This window comes from Etheostoma cragini, chromosome 7, assembly GCF_013103735.1.
Source record: "Etheostoma cragini isolate CJK2018 chromosome 7, CSU_Ecrag_1.0, whole genome shotgun sequence".
In the NCBI taxonomy this organism is placed as follows: domain Eukaryota; kingdom Metazoa; phylum Chordata; class Actinopteri; order Perciformes; family Percidae; genus Etheostoma; species Etheostoma cragini.
The window spans coordinates 7,960,410-7,984,611 of NC_048413.1; the positions used below are offsets into that span (position 1 = coordinate 7,960,410).

General features: G+C 40.3%; 1 protein-coding gene across 3 annotated transcripts; it reads right to left on the minus strand.

Annotated features, from left to right (window-relative positions):
• Positions 1-114: 114 nt before the first annotated feature.
• On the minus strand, positions 115-22,513 carry frmd4bb (FERM domain containing 4Bb). 3 transcript variants are annotated; one of them, XM_034875618.1, is made up of 24 exons: positions 22,299-22,512; positions 15,024-15,089; positions 14,160-14,254; positions 13,937-14,029; positions 13,508-13,592; positions 13,144-13,200; positions 13,025-13,047; positions 11,839-11,922; positions 11,227-11,292; positions 10,850-10,907; positions 10,679-10,765; positions 9,027-9,103; positions 8,672-8,810; positions 8,440-8,581; positions 8,071-8,204; positions 7,764-7,880; positions 6,720-6,948; positions 6,586-6,639; positions 6,340-6,490; positions 5,956-6,123; positions 4,960-5,744; positions 3,324-3,462; positions 2,792-2,911; positions 115-1,023 (listed from the first exon to the last, which is right to left on the minus strand). In XM_034875618.1, exons 2-23 carry the CDS (start codon positions 15,087-15,089, stop codon positions 2,794-2,796), a joined length of 2,967 nt encoding a protein of 988 aa, XP_034731509.1. In that variant the 5' UTR covers positions 22,299-22,512; the 3' UTR covers positions 115-1,023; positions 2,792-2,793. The 3 variants fall into 3 exon arrangements, with proteins under 3 accessions (XP_034731509.1, XP_034731512.1, XP_034731511.1); XM_034875621.1 differs by lacking the exon at positions 5,956-6,123 and having other exon boundaries at positions 22,299-22,513; XM_034875620.1 differs by lacking the exon at positions 2,792-2,911.
• Between the last annotated feature and the right edge of the window lie 1,689 nt (positions 22,514-24,202).

Here is a 24,202-nt window from a genome sequence, read left to right on the forward strand (position 1 = left end):
AGAAAGCAAATACCAAAAAGTTGAACTATTCCTTCCTCACATACTCAATAACAGAACCCGAAGCGGTTGTTTACCAGCCACACAAGCCTCTCAAAGAAAGTGACAACAGCCATCTATGTGTCACACATGTATTTATTCACATCCTGGTTACCAGTGGAAAATATTTTATGACAACATCTAACAACATATAACGTCACATGACTGTACAGATGTGTGAGAAAACAAACAATGATACTCGAATATGTTTTTTTTTTTTTTACGGCAGTGGTCTTCTGTTAATATAAAAGGAAGTTATCAAAAAAAAGGATATTCTTACCATGCAACTTAAAACACATTACACCACCAACAAATACAAATGATTCTATAAACAATATTGACAGAACACATTTTGAATAAAAGTTTAACGAATGGAAGAAATGGATAGTCATCAAATACACAGTCTTCTCTAATGATTGATCAATTCAGTTCTTGTACTTTCACATTGTGAACATGTTTGAGCTTTGTTTTCAATTTGGATGTTATATATTTACTGGGATGAAAGTGGTGAAAGTGTTTTTTTATTATCTAACCTACTGTTTTGTATAAGGCAGTAGTTCCTGCTAAAATACACAGAGTTGGATTTCAGTAAAAACATCTCCTTTTTCCTCATTATTAATCTTTAAAACACAAAAGGGTTTGAATCCAGTGTGGATGTGCAACATCTTAAAGTTCCTTGACACATTCTCATCTGCCTGTACAATTCTTCCAATCCAAGGCACATGGGAAAGTCATTCAAGAGTGTCATCACTGTATTCAGAGGTTACTTTAACATGAGGACAGCGTACACATAGACTTTGCCAAAAAAACAAAAACAATTAACAGACAGAACATCTCCCAAGACAGGGTTATGGCCGCCATAAATGTATAGCCTTTGTGTGTTTTAACTTCACCCCGTCATGTGCTGCTTGCCATGGCTTTGTTTGTGCCAAAGTTGGGTTTGGTCCTTTTCAGCGGATGCTCATGTAGCTTCCATCCAGGTAAAATCTGTGCAGACAGTGAGAGAAGAATACGTCAAATTCATTGTAGTTCAACTGTTTAAGAACAAGGATGAAACAACTGAACTTGAAAAAACTGAGAAATGGAAATGGAATTGCAATACACCAAAAAGTCGACATTACTTTGTGAAGGCATGCAACATGATTTTGGCCTCATGGAGTAAATGGAAACATTTATTAGCCTACTTTTTAGCTGCTAGCTGTGGTATTGCAAGGCTAGTTGCTCGGCCAACCACTATGATCCAAACTGAACTGTCTCAGTCATAGGATGGACTGCCATGAAAATGAATTTAAACATTAATTTTCCCTGGCAGATGAAAATCCCCTACTTTGGTGATCCCCTGACCTTTCCACTAAATCTCAATATGTAATACTCTATTTTATGCTGCGGATTTGGTGCGCCAACAAATAGGCCTTGTTGCGGCATCAGAACGGTGTATGTGGGATCAACTCAGCATAAACTACAGTGCTTCTGTTCATGGACAACAATTGAGCTCTATGGCACAGAGGAATAAGATATTTGATTGTTGATCAATTCATTGTTGGTTGACATTTTTAGTTAAGAGAAATGTCTTGACAACTATAGATGCATTGCCAAGAATTTGGACATTCGTGCTGTTCCCTATTGGTTGAATTGTTATAACTTTAATTAACCCCTACTTTTTATCTGGGTCCAAAATCAAGTCATTTGTCCAATATTTAGAAATAACTACATTTCCATAATGCTGTATTTTTTTTAAATATATTTTATATTATTTTTTATTTGATATAATTATTTTATAATATATTTTTTTTAAATGGTGACCAGGGTAAACATCAAACAAACAACTGCTAAACATCAAATCATTTCAGATCGATACCGGTCAGTTTAAAAGACTTTCATCAGTTGCTTGGGTAACTCAGTTGGTAGAGCAGGCGCACATACACAGAGTTTTACTCCTCAACGCAGTGGCCGCGGGTTCATCTCCGACATGCGGCCCCTTGTTGCATGTCATTACCCCTTTCTATTCAATTCAATTTTATGTATAGTATCAATTCATAACAAGAGTTATCTCGAGATACTTTACAGATAGAGTAGGTCTAGACCACACTCCAGAATTTACAAGGACCCAACATCTAGTAGTTTCCTACAGAGCAAGCAACAGTGCGACAGTGGCGAGGAAAAACGTCCTTTTAGGCAGAAACCTCGGTCAGACCCAGGCTCTTGTTAGTGACGACCGGTTGGGGTCTGTGAATTTCTTCCATATGTCCTGTGGAAATAAGGCCTACAAATACCCCCCAAAATTAAGTGTGTTCCTCCGTTTTTGAAAGGCGTTGAGCCAATAAAGTGAAAAACTTTCCATAAAGTTGCTATCCGAATGTAGAGCAAGCAAATCAATTCTCCAAAGTCCCCGCGACGCTACCAAAATGCATTGCATAGCTGGTCCCATAAAAAAAAAAAAATGAATGGGAAGCGTGGAAATGACGCTGACAAAGGACACCTACCATTAGTCTTTTTACTTTCTGAATGTGTGATAAACAATTTTAAGGTATGTCCTATCAGGTGCAAGATTATCAAGATAATGGGTGGAATATTTTTGTTCAAATACAAAATTGATGCTATGTGCATGAAGAAAACAGCTGACCACAATATGCAAATGTGGATGATTTCCTTAAATACAGAAGTACAGAAGTGACACACAGATGAAAATGGGATGTCAAAATGGGGATGACAACTGGCAACACGACACAAAGCAGCCCGCTGTGTTTGGTCTCACCCTTAAGTGCTAGAGTGGTTGCCTGATGGTGTATCTGTACTAGTGGCCTCAGAGCCAACCACCTCAACTGACTCAGATTTTTTAGGCATTGTGTCGGACACTCTGTTTTCTGGAGGAAATCTGCACACATGAGCAATAATCATAAGTCAAGAAAGGAAGGAGGAAAGGTAGAAAGAAAAAGAGGAGGTCCTCGTGGTTAGCGAAATAGCTACAGGTCAGACAAGCAAACCTCAATCTTACAAATGCAGAGGAATACAAAGTGATGTTTTATCCAGACAGACAGGCCGAGCTGCACACAAAACAAAGGCCTTAGACCGCAACATGCAATACAGGAAACAGGAGTGGCATTGACCTCCCACTTAGCATTGACACGGGACATTAGCAGGCTAATTAGTTATATAATTGTATCCTCAAACAGACTTTCTCTAAAATTCTACTAATAATTAAACTAAAAGAACATCCCTGTCTGTGATTGGCTCACTTTCTTTGCATCCACAGCTCACCGCAGAGATTAAGTGAACTGGACACTCACCTGCTGTGTGAGGGACTGCGGTTGTAAGGAGAAGCAGGCACCCCAGGGTGTGGGTACTGAGGTGTGTCGGGTGAATCGTACTCGGTCAGGCCCACTGCCAGCTGGTTGCGCCAGTTACCTGTGCTTTCCACCGAGGACACTGCAAACAAGACAAAAGCAAAAACACTCAGCTGACGTTGGAGTGCAACTCAATAGTAATTGTTGTTATTCGAAACACTCTTAAGTCCGGCTAAACGTCACCAATGCAAAACTAACAATTACCCTTCACACGATGTGGCAGTTATTACAGTGCCATTACTGCAACTTTACATTGGAATTTCACTTGCCAAACTCTTTTTTTTTTTCTTTTTTTCTACATTTATTTTAAATGCATTTAAATAAACCTTTTAATACATGTTTTAATAAATTAGAAGTACCAGTTGGGTATCTCATATCTCACTATTACATTCACTAAGAAAGACTTTAGAGCTGTAGCACGTATTTGTGTCTCCCCCATGAAGAATTGTGTGTAGTAACAACAAAATTCATGCGTTAGGAATTCTGTCTTTGTTGATTAAAATGAGATAGGAGATATGTAATTTCCAGCTAACTGGTTTAGGAAATAGTGTCACAGTTTGGGAAACAGATTAAAAGGCTGAGCAGTAGACACTTTTTTTTTAAATGCAGAGGGTTAGAGGAGTCTTTAAAAATTCTGGAAATACCTTTAGATCAGCAGTAGGTCAACCACCAAGCATGTATCTTTTAGAAAACCAAGATGTGTTGCTGCATGACTGACTGAGGGCCTGTGTGACTGACTGTGACTATGTGAATCTAACAGTTATACATCAGAGGAACAAAGTGGTGCTAACTTTCTCCCAGACTTCTATTCTTGGGAGCCTGGAAAAGCTTTGGACACAGCAAGTAAAACCCTCCACTGAAACCCACATCCATAAACATCTTCATCATCTTACAGAGATTAGCAGCTCTTTAAGGCATGGTACAGGAATCCAGAGTGAGGGAGAATTTGATATGCTAAAAAAATAGAGATTTCTATTATGTGCTTAATAGTCTTGGATCGGAATGCCAGACTTTCCTCCACCACGGCGCTGTGGAGGAGGGTCTGACTAGTCTACACAGCTTTCCGGGATGGGAGAAAAAAAATGCTCTGGTTTATTGGCGTTTCTTTAAACCAATCACAATTGTCTTGGGCGGAACTAGGTGCAGATGGAGCAAAGGTGCGGGTGCAAAAATAGCTTCGGGAAGGAACTTGTTTTGGTGGAACGATTAGTTTAAAAGTTGTTTTAGTCGTGCAACAGAAAACTCAGATTGGGTGAGGAGCAGGTAACCATAGTCCTCATAAATCGACTGGAGTTTAAAATTCCAACACAAGGTAAGGTAACAGACATCTGGCCAAAAAGACGGACATCCGGTGGAATTTCCGGGAACACCTGACCAATCCCGGAAGTGGAACATCGTGGATATTAAGTATACATATACTGTATATACTGTAGATATATATGTACATCAGATACATGGGTAAATGTATCTGTCCTTTTTTAGAAGAAGCCCAAAAGAGGTTTATATTTTCTTGGGAGATTTTTCATACACCAACACATTTGACTTGATCTTTTCAAACTGGTGAAGGATGTCATCTCACCTGATGAAAAGGAAGTGGTTCTGCTGGAGTGGCTGAAGGCCGCTGGCATGGTCTGGTAGCCCAGGCTGAGCTGAGAGCCGCTGTCGAAGTCATATCCAGCCAGCATCCCCCTTCCTCCCTCCCTGGGGCCCCTGCTACGGTGGTACCAGCCTTTTAGATGCTCCGCCACCAGGGCCTTCTGCATATTCTTGGCCAACAGCTCATTCCTGGGCCCCTCTCTGTTCCGCGGCGGCCTCACTGTTGCGTAGGGATTCTGGGAAAGACTATCTGCCCGGTCACTGCTGTAATTCCTGAATCTGTCATGTCCATGATACCCATTTATTTGGTAGGAAGGGTTGACGTTGTAGTGGCCTTCTACTTCATTCTCATACACGTAGGCACCGTTGGAGTAAGGCTCCATGTCCGGGCAAGGGTAGCCGTCGACGTAGTAGGCACTGGGTGCATAGTGTGGTGAGGTCTCACATGAATAACTACAACCAGAATGGTGCTGGACCAGGTTGGGCATACTCCCAGTATTTCCATACACTTCCACCTTCCTGTGGAGACGATGCATGGTTGAGGTTCGGGAGTCCAGTGTACTGTAGTGGGAGTTGGCCGCCCCGCAGTAGTCCAGACTGGACTGGCTGGTGTAGGACAAGCAATCCTCTAACACCTCTGAGCTGTTGCTGCGGTGGGCTGGTGACAACATAAAGACAGGCTTCTCGGCGTCTGTGTCTTTTCTTAGCTGGGGCTGCGACTCCAGACTCCCGCTGCGGTGCCTGAAGCTATGAGGAGACCCCTCCGACCTGCAACAAGAACACAACTTTTAAACTGTCTCCTAAAAGAACAAAATCAATCATGGGATAATATTTCTGGATTCATTTGTTAAAATAAATGTTAGGGATTTGTGTGGGAGCTTTGGTTAAAGGTTAGGTGGTTGGAGAGAAGTGAGGATTAGGTTGAAGTGGATGTTGAGGAGAAGGAAAGGTATTGGGTTGGTAGTGCAGCGGATCACACCTGAGCTGGCTGCTGCTGTAGGCATTGCGGGTCATAACCGGGGTGGGAGGCATGCTGTATGGATCTCTAGGAGGTCTGGGAAGGGTTTTATAAGGACTACTGTGGGTGGAGGACACCTCTCTTGCATTCTGGTAGTAGTGGGAAGCATCCTGGCCTTCAAAAGCTAATCTAAAAGGGTGTGGAGAGGAGGGGCAAAAAAAGAAAAAGGAAAAAGGGGATGAGATGAGATATGAGGAAAGGAATGAGGACTCAGCAAATATCATGGCCTCTGCCAAAACATGAAATAATTGCTTCATTCAACAACAACATCTTTTCAATACAATCAAACGTTGCAAAACAAGTTCTACTTCACAGTAGACAGAGGCAGGAAATCGGTTTCCTCACCGGCTGTGGTTCTTGTTTTGGTGATTTTCCCTCGGAGATCCCTTTCGTCTTTCCACATCGTATTCTGCTCCCAGCGATCTCATCGGACTGAGCTGAGGGGAACCTTGGACCGACCGTGACCGTGGCCTCTGACTGACACCGTCTGAGTCATCTGAATACAGAGAAGAAGAAAAACACAGTAACTGGCACTCATTCATTCAAGAGAAGTCATAATGATAATTGTAACAGCAGATCAGTCTCACTTACCATCATCCAGTGGGAGACTGGACAGCGAGCTGCAGTCTGATCGGATGAGTTCATCTGGAGAAAGAGAAAATAACATGTTTACTGTCAATATAATTAAATGATAATCCAGTAACACTGGTTAACCCGCACCTTACCTGCAATGATCACCGAGGCCCGCTGTGTGGGCGTTTTCCCCTTCTTGATTCTATACTGGTTCATCTCATCCTCTATCTGCTGGAGTTTTTGCATGGCATCCAAACAGTTTCTCCTCCTTTTCTTCTTCACGGTTTTGCACAGTTCTGACTCATTTGCGAGCTTCTTAGCCGCCTCCACAATCTTTCGCTGCAGGGCAAATCTGCTCTCCAGGTTCCTCAGGAAGGGATCCTGCAGCAAAGCCCAAGCAGCACATTGCCAGAGACAAGTGTACAGTAAGTAACAAGAACTCTGCTGCACACACTGTAGCTTAATCTTAAATTAACTACTGTTGTCACTTGTTTTGCGTATTCATTTAAAAATGTGTTAAAGAAATAATCTGATTAGAGCTTCATGTCAAATTGACATTGATGGTATTTTTAAATACACTAGATACAATACTGTCATGTCTTTGTTTAGTTAGTTAGTAGCTGAGTACACTTACTGTTAAGGACAAGGCTGGTGATGTTCTAAATTTGTATTAACGTCAAGAAATTCCATCAAAAGACCAAAAGCAACAGTGTCACTTAATACCTTCTGACTTCCCTACACTGTGGCACATGCTAGTTGGTTGCTTCTGAAGTGCTAAATCTTTAACAATGGATATAAAAAAAATGTATAGTTTTATTTTTCGAAAAGGCTCCAGAATTTCCTGCTCTGTAGTCTTTGGCTATTGTTACTCAAACAAGAGTAACTACTACAATTGTTGGAGACTACTTTAAGCTGCAGATTTGGTGCGCTAACAAATAGGCCTTGTTAGAGCGGTGTATGTGGACTCAACTTAACATAAACTACAGTGCTTCTGTTCATGGACAACAATTGAGCTCTATGGCATAGAGGAATAAGATATTTGTTTGTTGATCAATTCATTGTTGGTTGTGATCAATTTGTGGCATTTGTTGACAACCATATAAACGTTAAATATCACCAAATGCATCCTTTAGACCCCCAAAATGTAATATATAAACTTTAACATATATGATACAGACAAACTTAATATTACAGACCTCATTGTAGGGGAAAAGGTCATCTAACTTGAAAGCAGTGCCAACTCGCCGTCTTACATGCGGCGGCCTTTCACCTGAAGAGAGGGGATATTCTTTCGGCAGCTTGCCAGTTAGCTCCTGAAAAACACAAAACGGTAAGTCCCATCTAAATACTTTAAGCTAACTTAAAGCCCTTTAAAGGAAATGCAACAGGAGAAAACCATTGATCTTAATAATAGGAGATCAGCTGACTGGATAAGAGACATATGTGTGCTTTGCAAAATGTAACACCAGTGGAGAAAAAAGTGTAAACAAAATGATTTCTCACCGCCTCTCTCAGGCAAATCTTCTTCAGTTCTTTTGTTTTCTTGGCCAAAATATCTTGGATGTCCTGCTCTTTTTTCCTCAGCTCAGAGAGTTTCTCTTTCTTCTGCTCTTCACTCATTTCAGAGTCTGCTGAACCTGTGCAAACAATATTCTTACTCTTCTTGCATACCCCTAGAAATGACATCTATGTGATCCTGTGAGCTGACTTTTTATCATGTCACCTTTACTTTTTTAATTCACAAACAGCTCAGTGTTCATCCTTTATGGCTTAGTCAGATATATAAAGGTGCATTAATCTGAAATAATGATAATTATAAAAACATGAACTTAACAGACACTTGCTTTATGAACTGGAATATTTGTAACTAACCTGTAGACACCAGGCTGCCATTGCTGGCAGTTATGAAGTTATTCTTCAGGCCTGTGTCTCCCAGTCTGTGTATTTTTGCACCTCCGTGCTCTGTGAGATCCATGGCAATTTCCTCCACACTTCTTGCTATTCCTAATTTAGTCTAAAAGAATTCCAAAAAGCAATTACAATGCATGTCCGTGGATGGTATTAAAATAAAGTATTAAAAGCAACGTAGGAGACTGACACTTACTTTGGTTTGCTTTCTGTCTAGGTAGAACTGGTGCTGGCTAATAGCCATGACCCAGATGGTTTTGATCAGAGAATGGCTGGCATACCATGTGTGGATGAGTAGGGCCGTCTGCCCAAAGGTCCGCTTGGTTACTGCTCTCCTGTTGCAAGAAACACACAAGACATTAAAAGCGGGGGTTGAGATAGAGATTTTTAGCATACAGGTAATTCAAACAAAAGCAACCGTGATGTGAATCTTAAGATAAATGCTCAAAAGAGAGAGAGAGAAACTTATAGGCTAAGCAACTGCAAGCACGATAAAAAATGAAAATGACAAAATAATTGGGAAATGAAGAAGAATTTCTCCTGCTGCTCACCTGTGTGGATCATTAACTTCAACAGCAAATTTCTTCTCTCGAAAGTACAAGTTTTCCAGTTGCTTCCACTGATAAAGCTGGGGATAGAAATTTGAAATATTCGATTAGAGAAATTGATATTATGCTCTGTAATTCACAACCTGAAATGCAGAGAGATGAGCAGCAGTATATGATCAGAATAATGGCGTTAACGTGTCCATTTGTGTATTCAACCATGGTAACTACTAATGTTTTAATCCCAAAATACTGCCATGACCATCACAACTGACATCACATAAACTATTAGAAAAAAAGGTTAGTGGCGCAGGTGTTTTGGCTTGCATGTTTCAGTCACAGTCATTAGAAAACAAAAAGCCTGACTGTCATTATAGTCTGGGCCCCTTGGCATGCCAAGTCTGCAATAATGCAGGTGTTAGAAAGCGAAGAATGCCACAAGGGGACATTACACATAGACTTATTGCAGAACGTAACACTTTCCATGGCTCATCACGTCCATCCCTGTATCACCCAGGTGTTCACTGACAACAGCCAGATATGAACAATCTATTTGGACCAGTGACTCAGTGTGTGTCTGGACACGATCCGAATCACTGTAGACACAGACAGCGCACAAATGATACTACATGTGGTTGATTTGGGGAGCATTATGTATCACAATGCTGCCACGTGGTACTCAGTAACAAGGAGCGGCAAAAATCCAGCTTTACTGTTACAAATACATGTATATCAGTTTAAGAATTGATTGAGAATGTTTCTGTTTTTAAATGAACATACAAATTAGTACATGTTATTTATGAACAAAAGCTTCGTCCTGCAGTATAACTTGGAGGTGAAGTATCCAATCTTACCAGTATGATAGGTGTCCACAGGTCCTGTTTCTTAAGGTATTAAATCCTCCCTGACTTTGCTTTCAACACAAACCCATACTTGTGTTCCTCCTCCTGTCAGCTCCAGATTTGTCTCCTCAGGTGTCCTCAGAACCTGCATTTTAACGCCCTAAATCCAGCCCCTTTCCCTTTGACATCACCAGCTCCCTCCTTCTTCTCCTCTCCAAAACAAACACCGCTGCCTGCACACGGTTGGCTGCTTGCACAACATTTTGGAACGCAGCAGGCAAAGATGGATTGCATCATGAGAAGCGATTACCAGGTTTGAACAGGCCGACAGTGTCAGTCAATTAATGTGAATTGAACTTTCCTCCTCCTCTACATCAGCACTGCGTTGCATGTCTGCACCCTGCAGATACCGGAGTCACAGACTGGACAACATAGCTGATGGATCACTCACATGGGTGGTTCTTCTATCAACTCACACCCTACATACAACACTCATGAAACAGGAAAAGCAGGTTCATATTGTATTTATGATTCTCACAAACTTTATACAGAACTAACCTCATTAAGGCAAACTGCCAGAGATCTCTAGACTGAGATGTTGCCCCAATATTTCAAGTCTGGCCTCGTCTGCTGCAGCAGCTGCAGCCCAGCCTTTGTTGGAGTGAAATCAATGCTGTATGAATGAGGCTGGTGAATCACTACGCTATGTGCAACAGCAGCAGTCCTTACTCCTGTGCATTCATGTCCACAGTCGAATTAGTGGAGCAGAGAAATAGCAGCAGCCATTTTAGAGAAAGAGCAGCAGGAAATGTTTACCTTTCGAGGTTTTAATTTGTCCTGCAGGTCATACTGGCCGATGCCCTTATAGCTGATTCCAAGCCACCACGGGATCCCTTGTTTATCCTGTGTGGTAGAACACAGCTTGATGGTTGACACAGTTCAGGTGCTACAGCTCTCATTCCCAATTAATCACTGCAGAAGACCTACCTTTACTTCATAATAATGCACGCCGTACGTGGGCAAGGATTCCACTAACGTCAAATACCTAGAACAAAAACAATTTGTTTTAATCAGCAGCTGCTTTTTTTAACATCTGCATGTGGTTTACCTTGGAAATGTAAAAAGATATAAATGGAAATTTTGATCTCTAGTGAATCATTGTGATTCACTGGACTGCAACTGAAGAGGAGCTATTGATTTCTTTCAGATGATGAGAAAAGGAGTGCCGGAGAGAGAGACGGACAGAAGGCCGAGCCAATAGAGGTGAGAGGAAGATTAATGGACTTAAAGCTTAATAGCGTTCATCTTCTAATTACTAGTGTTGAACCATTTGCAGCCAATCCACATTTGTCTTCGGTACTTACTGCACAATGGCCTGTCCTCGGGAGACTCCTTTCAGCGGTTTGTAATGTTCGATTACTCGATCCTCACTGCAATGTCACGTAAAGAAGACACCGTTTTACGCTTTAAACAAGCCATTCTTTTGTGTGTACTGACTTAATGTAATAAAAAGGTTATCATAAATGTAACTGAATACATCAAGAAATTATACTTAGTTAAATAATTAAAAACAATAGCTTTAGACTTTTACTAAGCACCAATCAGTTTGATACTAAAACTAAAAGCCTGTTATTTGAAGTTTGTCCTTCACTGCCCATCCATTGACTAATTCAATTCAAACCTAATTTATTTTACTCTTCTACAGTGTTTGTATTTTTTCTTTTTCTTATTTTTTGGTCTTGGCACACACTGTGTAGAGGCTAGCTAGCCTAACTGAAAACGCTGGTAGCTAAACGTGGAGAGCACTGGCCTTTTCAGCTACCTAACTGAAGATAACTACCTGCATACAACTATACCAGCCCCTGCATGTAACAATAATCATCCATATTCTTGGTAAAGCCAAGTCGACAGGCCTGCATGATTCATTCATTCATTAGTGAACAAGAAATAAAACAAGCTTTTCTTTGTAAGCGTACCAGTATGCAAGGGATGGGTGTTCCTTGAGTACTTTGGTGGGCAGAGCTGGTAGTTTCTTCAACTCCCCTCTAGTGTTTTCATCACTGAAACAGACAAGACAAACTGTTGTAGTAATAGTGTTGGAAAGGACAATATCTTGACTGCCCTTCTTTTTATACATTTTTTATCAGTTAAGTACTACCAGTGGTGGAATGTAACCAAATACAGTTACTCAAGACCTTATTGTCTGAAAGTAGAATTTTGAGGTACTCAAGCATTTTAACATTCTGCAACTTTAGACTTCTGCTCTTATACATATCAGAAGCAAATTGTGAACTTTTGCCTTCAGTGCATTTATCTGACAGCTGGAGTTCCTTTAAATAATATTAAGGGTGCTAAAAATAACTGCCCAACAGTAAATGAAATCTCAAACAGTTGCACCAACACTAAAGGGACCTTTCTGCGTAAGAATTCCTTGCATGTGCATTTTGTAGCTAGTACAGTAGTTATTTTTACACTGTGGTACATTGCAACTATTATTTAAGAACATTATCTGAAAACTTCTTCCACAACAGTCAATTGCATTTTTTTTACATTTTATTTTCTACATTGACAGGAACACAATTCTGGTGAAGAACTGAATCCTTTATTTTCTTTGGCCTACCAGTACTCAACTGTAAATATACTGAGTCTAAAAAAAACTTTTGGGATTGGCCTATAAACAACTGGGTTTTAAATTGTAGATTTTAAACTCCCAGAGTGGCTTTAAATTCCCCCCAAATCCCGGAAGAAATCCAGAGACATGATGTTATTGTCCTGAGTTGTAGTTACAGCCCCAACAACTACCGTAATAAAGAATTTACTCATATGAACAAAGATGTCTGTATTCCTGAACCATCTTATTTCATCAGCTGGTCCACACCAGGTGTTGACCTGCAAAGACCTGCAGTACTCCCTCTGAACACTACACATATGAGCCAGAAAGGCAATTCGGTTAAACACAGATAAAAGTTGCTCTCTGCAATCTATACTTGGCTTCTATCAGTACTATGAGATTAATTAGCTGCCTGGTGCAAGCTTCTCAACAGTCTGTGGTAAACCTCACATAGCACTGCCATTGATTTTTGTTGTGACATAAAAGCTTCCTATTAACTTGTCCTGCTGCTGTTAAATACTTCTTACCCAGCTGATAATATATGCACTTACCTTGTGTAGTCTCCCTTTGCCTCCTAGGGGGAAAAAACAAGCATCTTATCAGATTACATGCATTAAAAGGCATTTTAGATTCAGCAATTCATGTCTATGAGGCTATTGAAAGCACTAACCTGCAAAGCATTGGCAGCTAATTTGAAGACGTTCTCACTTTCCACTTCTATAATCCCCTGAGAGACACAATAGATCCATGAGGAAGACATTGAGCGGGATGCAGACAATGTGTTCCATGTGTAGAACACTTTCTAGATCTAAACATAGAATCTTCTCTGTGTTGCCATACAATGACCTCTGTGAATGAAGTCTTTTACAATTTTCTTAGACTGTCTACTTTACATTCCCGCCAGCAGAGTGACTGAACCCTGAAGGCATTGTCTGCCGAGCTGCAAGGGTCCAGAGACAGTGAATCATCAGGGAGCCGCTGAAAACAACTAACCACATTTTTTGTTACTTCAAAAACAAGACAAAAACACTTACATTGTAGACAGCAGATTTTGCATTCAGGAAGAATAACTCCACCGTTATGATATCCTTAAGCTGTGTTATGTTTTCTACATAAAACCTGAAGGATGAAGAATAAAAGCAGATGCACACACAACAATGTAAGGGTTAATCAGATACCTTGTCAATGTGTTATTGCTGCTTATTAGAGGAAATCCTAGAGTTGCACTTTTCTCTTCCTAGTGAATGCTTGCATAAGCAGTATGAGGTATGGCTGAGAGTGACAGTTTATGTGCAAAAGCCTGAAAACCACCCCAAAGACCAAAGCTTTCAGCCAACAAGCCATCCGTTACAGGACCCTGGACCTTTTGTTAACATATATAGTATATAGATCTACTCCATGTCAACAAAGTAGTGCTCCCTGCTGGAGATCTTGTGATTTGCATGACAAAAATGAATTATTACCTGACCAGGAAGTGGAGGGCAATGGGCCCGGGCTTCTTCGAAAAGTCGTGCTCAAGAACCCTGCGGTCCATCTGCAACCACTTACGTTGACCACTGCAAAAGAACATAGACTGAAGTATCAGAAAGCTGTTTTTTACACACACACACAGACACACACACACACACACACACACACACATAATGCAGACCATTGCACAAAAAATAATCCTAACTATTTACATACTTGTCATCATAAAATGCGAGTCCAAAGAATTCCTTCTCTTTGAGGTTGAAGTGGGAGGAAACCAAGTCGAGGAGTTCATACGACAGCAGCTTGGGCTGTGGAAGAAGATTTAGATTTAGTTGGAAACCTACTGTAATTCAAAACATGAGGTAAACATCCAGAGTAAGATATTTTGTAAATTTGTCACAAATACTTAAGGAAATTATTTTCTCCCTCAAAAGAAAAGTAAGACTCAAATCAACAAGAGAGCACTGTAGCACTGGAGTGAAGATTTAGTGTTGTGCTCAAGGACACTTCAACAGTCAAAAGTCATGCCGCTGATTAGTGGGAATGTGAAGGTGAAAACCTTCCGACCCTTTAAAAAAAAATGTAATACCCACTTAAAACATGCCACAGACATACTGCATATTATTTAGGTTTTTAAACCAGCAATAACAGATTTTTTAGGGTCACTTGGGGGCAGAGGAAACAAGATGTGAACTTCTTATGTAAAAAGTAAAATATTCACTCTCCTTTCATCTCTAGTTTGGTTGCCACCAACTCTTGAAGGAAATATCTGGCTCTTTAGCTTCTAAATGTTTAGCTCTAATCTGCCTGCCATTAGTTGATGAGCAGGGAGTGTTTTTTTTAGAGTTTTGCCGAAAATAACAACAAAAAAACAACGCAATGAGAGTGAACAATAACAGCACAGAGAGAGCCACAAAAACAAAACAATGAGCTGAAAGAGGGAACTGCAGAGGTGATAATTCTTCATGGGTACATGGATAATTACCAGCAACCCCTTTCACATTGCACAGAACCAGTTACTCCATTGTTATAATAAAAATATGAATTAGAGCTGCTTTAGGTCAGCAGCATTCATACCTGAACCAGCAGCTCGAGCTTCCTGTCATCCAGCAGCTGCACTTGGCACAGTCTGCCCTCGGTCATCTGCAGGGAAAAGAAAGAGGAAGTTCAAAGCTTGTGACCACTTGTGACACAGATTGAAAGCTATTGCAATTCATCATCACAAGACACAATGACATCATGTGTTGGTAACGTTATTACAAATATAGCTGTAAGCACATAAGGACTAAGTCTTGTGTCTAAAGAGTGTTAAATAATGTCACTATGTCTAAACTGAGCAAAAGCCTTGGTGGTAAATACGAGGGGGGGGTCACTGACATCGTTAATGACAATAAAACTATTGTCTCAAGGATTTGTTTCCATAGTAACCCAAAAAAGGATTGTTCCATTTTGAACCACTCACATTTCACTTTTACTCTTTCAGTGTATCTGCCTTTCTAACATTCAAGTTAAGAATGATAAGGTGCAAAGTAATAAGTACATTTACTCATGTAATGTTCTATTATTACTACAACTTCTACTCTACTATACTTCAGTGGGAAAAAGTTTACTTTTTACCGTTTGCTAAACTAGATTTATTTGATAGCTGTAGTTTCTTTGCATATTAACATTTTACATACAAAACATATGATTGGTATATGAAATGTGCATTTCTACAAATTAAACCATCTAACAATATTCAAATCTAATCAGACATGAATGCAGCCAATAAAGTTTAATAACATAATATGCAATAATGTAATATAATAACACCAATTTAAAAAATGTAATGAGAACTTTTACTTTGATACTACATTTTGTCAGTAACACAAATGTACTTTTACTTATAGATCTCATGAGATGGTGCTCTTTCGATGCTTTTATATAGACTTTAGTGGTCCCCAAATACCACTGGAGGGGGGGGGGGTATGGCTGGGGGTGTGGCCTTGACCAACTGCCACTTTGCTCGTTTGAAAGCCATGATGTCTTTCTCTCATGGGCTGGCCAAATTCTCTTGACTAGCAGGGCAGAGAAAGGGGAGGTAATCTGGCCCCTTATGACCTCATAAGGAGCAAGATACCAGGAAGAAATTTTAATGCCATTGGATGTTTAAGTAAGACTTTCAAAAGAGGACTTTTACCTTTACTGAAGTATTTTATTTTTGTTCAATTACTACTTATACTTAAATTTTGAATACTTCTTCCTCCACACATATTTATAATTGTAAACTTTTCACCTAGTTCAATAAATATATCAAGGTCCAACCAACATGCAACCGGTTATAGCAGTAAACCCCCAATGAGAGTCTGACTAGTCTCACTTTGCCAGACTTTCCCCCACAGCTCTGCGGGAGAGGGTCTGGCTAGTCCACACAGCATTCTGGGATGGGAGAAAAACGTGCTCTGGTTTATTGGCATTTCTTTAAACCAGTCCCAAGCGCCATACAGAGTAACAGTGCCTCCGCAAAAAAGCCTCAGGAAGAACATATGTTCAAAAGCTGTTTTAGTCATGCAACAGAAAACTCAGATTGGACAGATAGTATAGCTAGGTTAACCATAGTCCTAACAAATTGACCAGAGTTTAGAACGACAAACACAATGAAAGCCCAAACCAACGGATATGCGGCCTAAATGAGTGAAATCAGGCATGAACTTTTGTCAGCAACGGTGCAATCCCGGAAGTGGAACATCGAAGATATAGACTAGATTCTGACTAAACCCTGCATCCATTAATCCAGTTCTTTGATCCACTTGCCCAGAACATAGGAAGCAAATGTTTTGTTTGTGCAAGATTATTCTTGACCATGATGCCCTTAAAACAACGCTTCTCATCACAGAATCTGCTTTATCTACGAAGAGACACTGAAAGCGCTGTACGCTCGATAAATCAAGTAGACGCTGAAAATGACAGATTGGGGTTGACCAGTTACACAACAAAACCTACTCACAAACTGAAAAAATATATACTTCAGATCAATTCAACACCCTACTCATCTGACAGAATGAGGCTGATGACAACTTCTCGGAGAGAAGCGAGCAGCTGCTGTACCTGGTAGACCTCTCCGGGGAGTGGGCAGGTGTGGATGCATCCCTGACCCAACATCATCCTTCTCCCGTTGGATCCAGACCATGAAATTTTAAGTTCTGACTGAGCAGGAACAGAGGATCAGAATTAACCGGCAACTTGTTCCACCCAGTTTCTTGACTAAGCAGCCAGGCCTTGGCTGTGTGCAGTGGCGGCTTACACGGTGTAGCCTTAACAGCTGATTGAATGAGGGCAAGCGGGGTCAGACTCCTGACCACACTTTAGGATTTACTGCGTCTTAATACAAACAATACAGGTCAGACAGGAACCATAAGAGGCCGAAATAAGGTGGTTAAGCATGTCTATACTTTCTGCTGAATTTACACAGACATTTTATTTAACTTATTGTGTGCTGTTCTGTGGCTGATTTGATCTGATTATCTGGTGTCTCTTACTTCCTTTTCCTGAATGATTTCATAAAAGAGGCCCTAGAGTGATTAAAACAACTCAAAAGGCTTCACTTTACACACTCTCTGTCATTTATTAATTTCTCAAGTGATTGCACTAACAAATGATTAAACAAATTGCTCTGTTTCCTGAAGGGGATGGGACACACCCGGTCACTTCTTTAAATCACACCATCTGTAATGTTTTAACGAGCACTTTGTCAATTACAGCCTCTGAATAATGTGTCTTTTTGCCACAGCTATAAATTCCCTGTCATGATTTAAATTAAAAGTGCATTTTCAATACATTGGATTCATTTGGAGTATGTGGCTGCGTGTGACAATCCCCAGGAGTATTATTTCATTGATTTGAGACTGATTTAGTTATGAATGCATCAGGATTTGGTCACACAATTTGTCTTGGTAATAAGCATGACATGACTCCAGCCTGGCATGTACAGTAAAGGGACTGGCCACTAGATGGTGCAGGGATTATTATTTCCTATGTGGAGAAGAGGGTGGAGAAAATGGCCACTTAAACAAGCATGCAGCACTGAGGAATTTACATAAGTAGTTATGAGCTCAACTGACAACAGTCATTTTCAGCTGGGAGGACTTGGTAGTAGGAGGAGGCACATTTTTAGCAATCTACTGTACACTATTAATCATTTGAGAGCTATAATCACTACAAGAACTGCTATTTATATTTGACAGAGCAGCCCAACAACCCTGACTAACCCAGCAGTTTTGCTGTCACAACACACACAAGTCTCCAGTACAAGCTGGGATTTAAAAGTGTTGGGTGATAATCAAGAATAAACAAAAATCAGGGATGCACACACTAGCAACTAAGGCTGCAAAGTATGGTTATTTGTATCCCTGATTAAACGTCCAAAGAAAAATGCTAGTCACCAAATGCTGGAAACCCCACTTCAAAATAGCTTGCACATGCAGTCCAAAACTTAGATATTAGTTTCACATTTAAGACAATAAAAAGTAGTGAAACCTCACTTTGGAGAAGCTGGAACCAGCAAATATTTAGTGTTTTAATTGTCAAAATAGTAACTTTTTGTTGATCAATTGATCATCTAATCACTGCAGCTCTATTAACAACTTCTAAAAATGTAAATATATTCATTTGTCATCTCATGATGTCTGAGTGTGCGTAACAGCACAGCAGACAACACAGCTTGGTCAACCCAACCTATTCAACCACAATAAAAGGCCATCCTTGGACCCTGTGGGGTTAAGACAAGCACTGAACTTTCATGTAAAAAAAACAAAAAACAGAAGAAAGAGATGAAAGAACTGGTCGGCCTTTTTGTTTGTCTCTCCAGAGATGATTCAGGGTGCGGATTTGGCTCTACTCTGGAGCCTGAGGTTGGCACATAGACAGCTTGTTATAGCATGCTAAAGTGAAACATCCCAACGGAGACATGGAGACGGTGCACATGTGACTGCCTTCACAAACACACAAGAATAACCATGTTCTGTACGCTGAGACACAAGCTGGTGAGATGCAGAGCTCTAAATTCTTCTGATGGGGAGCAGACCAAAGCATGGACAAGTAACACAGGTGATTCTCGTCTTAACCAACAACTATCAAGCTTGAAAGTCGCACAGTTAGGTAACACCAGCACGTCTCTGTTGTCTGGGTGAACTGGCTGTCAGCGTTGGATACGTCACACTGGTTAAATGTCATGTCCGGCCTTATCTCAGTTTCCCGTTTTCATGCATTATTGATGAAGGCTGGTATCACACACAAGTCACTGTCTGCTCTTCATGCTTACATTTATGCTACATGTTTACACATTTGAATACATCCACTGCAATCAGTTATAGTTGTTACAATCCCAAACAGTTTTGGTTTGGATTTCTTGAAAACAATACACTGATAAAAGTATTAACTGGATTACCCATTAAGACAAAGACAAAATGCAAAAGGAACCCAACCTGGGAATTTAAGTGGCTTGACTCCCTAACATCAAGTGACCCAATACACTGTACAGGTTCTGTGTTTTGTGTTTACATGAGATTTTTTTTAGTTCCTCCATACTTTTATGATAATGTGGCTGACCTCTGACCCTGACTGGTAACAAGACAAAGACCTATGATTGACGATGACTTCATTACACGGATTCCAAAAGGTTGTAAGTGATAAGTGTTATCATTTTTTTTTTTTTTTGTCTTAAGTTATGACAAGGATGTCTTAGCTCTCCTAAATAAACCCCACAGACAGGATGCTAAATTAGTAGGTGTTTTGGCAGTGCAAAAATAAGAAATAAAAATACCAAAGCCAAAACTGCTCAGAACACTGAGTACACAGCGAGAAGCCCTGCTTTCTGAGGCTGTGGGCTGAAGGATTCAGCACAAGATTATCTGAAACCGCATCTGATATCTCATCATGACTCATGTTGTCAGTGGTCGAAAGGTATCTGTCTAGCATCATCTCTCAAAGAGAACCAGTCTGGCTCTTTGTGATATCCGGAAAATTCATGAACACAATGAGGCACAGGATACTATGGAGAAATTAGAACCTGGAAGAAATATTAATTTGTTTTTATAGCCCAGCATAGCTTTAAAGCACAGGGCAGGCTTCATCACGGAAGAGTGATTCAGATGAATGACATCTTTATGCAGTGCAAGTTCTTATTCTTACCCCGAAAAGGACGTCTACAAAAGCAGAAGGACATTGTGATATATTTTGTCATGGCTGCCCTACAACTGCCAAGTAGCAGCATGGACTACAATATTGTATTAGCAGTGACAGTTGAGGTCGAATCTGTTTCCATTAGTCACTGTAGGGTTGTAATGCTAGTGAAATTAGCACCTTATTAAGTTAGCATTGGGGATATTTTCATTTGAATTCAAACGTAAGTTTCCATCCACATGTGTTTTTTCCCCAACAGCAAGATGGTGATTTATGTCACAGAATTTCCGCTGCTAACGTAAGAACTAACCTTGAGCGATTATAACTGTGTGTTCAAACTAAGAAAATCTCCATAATGGATAAAGAAAAGAAAAAGGTGTTTTGCATTTTTTTCATGCTGTTAAAGTTGGAAATATGACACTGCTCTGTGAAATCCCAACAAACCTGTTAAAAACAGACGGTTTGATTGGAAGTCCATGGGTGTGGTTGACAGTCTTGATTTGTGGATGACAAACGTGTTTCAACTGAAATGGTCTGGTCTGATGAAGACCCTTTGAGTCAAAACGCATTGGTTATCCATTTATTAATACAGGATTATAATATGATTATGTTTATTATACTATCAGAGGGCCTCTGGTGGTTTTTAACACTGCCAACCAATACCGTAAACCTCCACTAAAAGTAATCTGGACATTGCTTTATCCCTCAAAGTCCCCAAGTTTCTTGACTTTTTTCCAGAGCTCAGACATGTAGCACTGAGGCTCGAATGTGAATGGGTGGGAAAATATGAAACCTGGAACAAATTTCAAGACATGGATGACGTACAAGAGCGTCTGCAGCCCAGTGACAATCATCATTATCATTGTCAGAACAATATTCACAGCGATGTCAATCAAGTTATATGTATGGTCTTTACCGTCACTAAAAGAAAATGTCAAGGATCAGCTGATATGTTGAGAATGGATTCAGCAGTAAGACTGCGTTCTAACTATGTTCTCCTCCCCTGCCAACCTGTTTCACTTCAGTGATGCTGCTCGGCTTTCACATTATTATATGTATCAATTTCACTCCCTCTGTGTAAAGTGTATAAATACAAGATTACTTGCCTGTCCAAAAATAGATCTCTCTCTCTCTCTGTCTTCAGCACACATCTCAGAAAGTCTCAGGAAGCTTTGATGCTTCTCAGCAGCATCAAACACACTGCCTCTTAAGGCTCTCAAACTGACAAACAAGTGAGGATGTTTCAAAAAAATATGTATTTTATGGTGTGCTGAGTTCTGTTTCATATATTGAACGAGTTTAACGGTCACATTACTTAAGTGACCCTGTCAAAAAATTGATTAGAAATTCCCAACCAAAAAGTTGACATCCTCTCCAACAAACAGGAGGAGCGACAAAGTTTCCCGCTGGTCATGTGTGTCATGTAGACACGGCCATCACAACAGTTCCTGTTTACAATGCCTGATGCTTTAAATACACAAAGACATTCGTCTCTTCCTTCATCTCAGAGATAACAGCATGTCAGTGTTCACCTAAATGGAAACGAACAATAATAAGTCTCCCCAGAGTCACAAATCACATAACCTTCTAAACAAAATTATAATTATGCACAAAGTAATTCACCAAAAAAAGCACAGAAATTAGGTAATGCTTGGCATTCCCTGTGCAGCAAAAGGTTAAATGGTGATTCACCTAGCATTTTGTTTAATATTCACCAAGTCACACTACCTACAGTAAATCAATGTAGGCTAATACACAGCCTGCTTCTCCATCAGTCCATACATATAGCTCATAGGCTAATTTCTTTTACTAATAATACCATCTCATATCCACTAAAAACAGCAGTATTGTCCCCAGCATCCTATAATGAGACTAGCCCACCTCAGGGCCAGTTTCCACTGTGCAGGGAGAACAATGAATGCCCTGCTGTGGGCTACTGTAGTACTGTGTGTAGGGTGGTTCCCACCTGAGCCCCATGACTAAGACATATGTGTCAAATAAAACCTCACTCCTTCTAGTTTTAGTAAGTAAGGAAACACGGGCGCTAAAGAGAGCCAAACCCATGCTGTTGTAATTTCCATTGATGCTCTCTGTCCCCGGCTCACATGCGCCCATGCCTCGGTCTACTTTGTCTTCCCACAGCTCTCTGGGGCGGGTTGAATCTGCTCCATCACATCATATATATCGCCTTACCTTTGCACTCCCTTTATCCGGTTTACGTATCGATAAGGCGTAGCTTCCCCGGCATATTGATCACCTCCAGTTCAGCGTTCTCCCCAGCTGCTTTTACCAGGGAGGCGAGCCGCTGTGTAGCCGCGGTCCACGTTCATCCTCCGGTACTACTGTAGCGCGCACACTCGCCTCGTATTGAGCCACACTTACCACGCCTTCACCCGCCGGCTATTATGTGAATAAGCCCCGCATCTCCTCCCTCCTTCCCTCGCTCCCTCCCTCCTTCCCTGTGCCTCTCATCCAGCAGCTGCCGGCCGGCCTGATTCACACTGAATCCTCATAATAATTAGGTGTGATGGACTGAAGGCTGTGTGTGCCGGCTATACAGTATAGCCTACATATTATTTATTGTAAAGTGTTTTCTCTGAAATATGACAGGACTCAACGCAAAATATGTGTTCCATGTTTATTCTGTCCTTGTCACGCTGGATTTTGTGTTATCTCCTAACATCTTACATTGTCCATATGAGGCACATTGTTGTACTCAATATTTAATTTCTGGAGTCCTTATTGGCTCATATAACACTGGTTTATTGAGATGCTCATTAGTTGTTTCCATGACAAAAACTCTTCCTGGGTTACATATTAAACCTGTAACTAGGCTATAGCCTAATAAACAAAGTATTACAATGTTATGCTACAACCCAGCTGATAAAATGAACTCAACCAAACAGTATGATAGTAAACAAGGTAAAATCCCATAAACCTCTGAGTACATGTGCACCTGCTCCACCGAGCCAACCCGGCCACTGCAATTATATTTAAAAAATCAATTACAGGGTACAGGAGTGCAGATTTACTATTGGGTCACAAGGAATAATGGAGCAACAGTGGTAATAAGGAAATTAATTTAATCTCTTTAAAAAAAAAAAAAAACTGATAAAATGAATCTAAAATAGTCTGTCGAGCTAACTCTGCTGTTGTCTAGTGAGCACTGTCCCTGTCAAATAAAGTAATCAAATGGCTTTGGGAAATTGTATGGTAAATTCTACTTTTAGAGGTTAAGTTTATGTATTTAAATGCATGAATACTGGAATGTAAATGTCATCATTGTTAAAGTGAAATATCTTTTAAAGTTTAAAGTTAAAGTGTATTAGCTGCACACAAAAAAGAAAGTGCCACACCCAGCTGGTCTCCTCTTCATGACACAGCTATTTGTACCCTATGTACTGGGTACTTTAAAACACAGTTTTATGTCCCCCTTAAGGCAAATGTGTCACTTTTGTGCCATGTTTTTCATTGCATTATTCTTTGGTTGATATACCAACATGTGACCACTCAGTCCCATTAGGTAGCTCCAGAAGATAATACACCTTAGTACGTTTACTGCATATCTGTTTTTTACTTTTTTTTTTTAATATATATTTTGACGTTTGTTTTGGGTAATATAACAAAAAGGATTCCTACATGTTTACATATGTTTTAGCCTGCTTGGATGCACTGTAGTTGCACAAAGGTTTGTTTCCCTTAGTTCCACTGACCCTGGGCAGTAAAACAGGATCTACGTGATAAAAAAACATGCTGAGGAGGATTTTACACTTGCCACAACGGACAAAATACAGGAAATGCGATAACCACTGACAGTTCAAACATCATTTTCTCACAATATGTTTGACCATCAACACCAGTTGCAATAAATTGCTATTGATATTGATACTGAACACTGACATTGAGTGACAAATGAAACGATTTGATGAATGGCCCAGACTTTGTTTTCAGCATAGTTAATGGCCAATAACCACCACCACATCTAAAAAGGACTTTACATCTTTAACATAAGTTGACATACATTGAAATGTGGGTCAAAGTCAACATTAAGCACTATTTACAGCAGGAAGTGTACAGGAGCCCATTCTGAGCGTTGG

Coding starts and splice junctions, on each gene's coding strand:
- frmd4bb (XM_034875618.1), bottom strand. CDS start 15,089: ATGACCGAGGGCAGACTGTGCCAAGTGCAGCTGCTGGATGACAGGAAG. Junction 13,201..13,507: donor CAAAATCTGCTGTCTACAAT/GTAAGTGTTTTT, acceptor TGTGTCTCTCAG/GGGATTATAGAAGTGGAAAG. Junction 8,205..8,439: donor TGGCAGCCTGGTGTCTACAG/GTTAGTTACAAA, acceptor TTGTTTGCACAG/GTTCAGCAGACTCTGAAATG.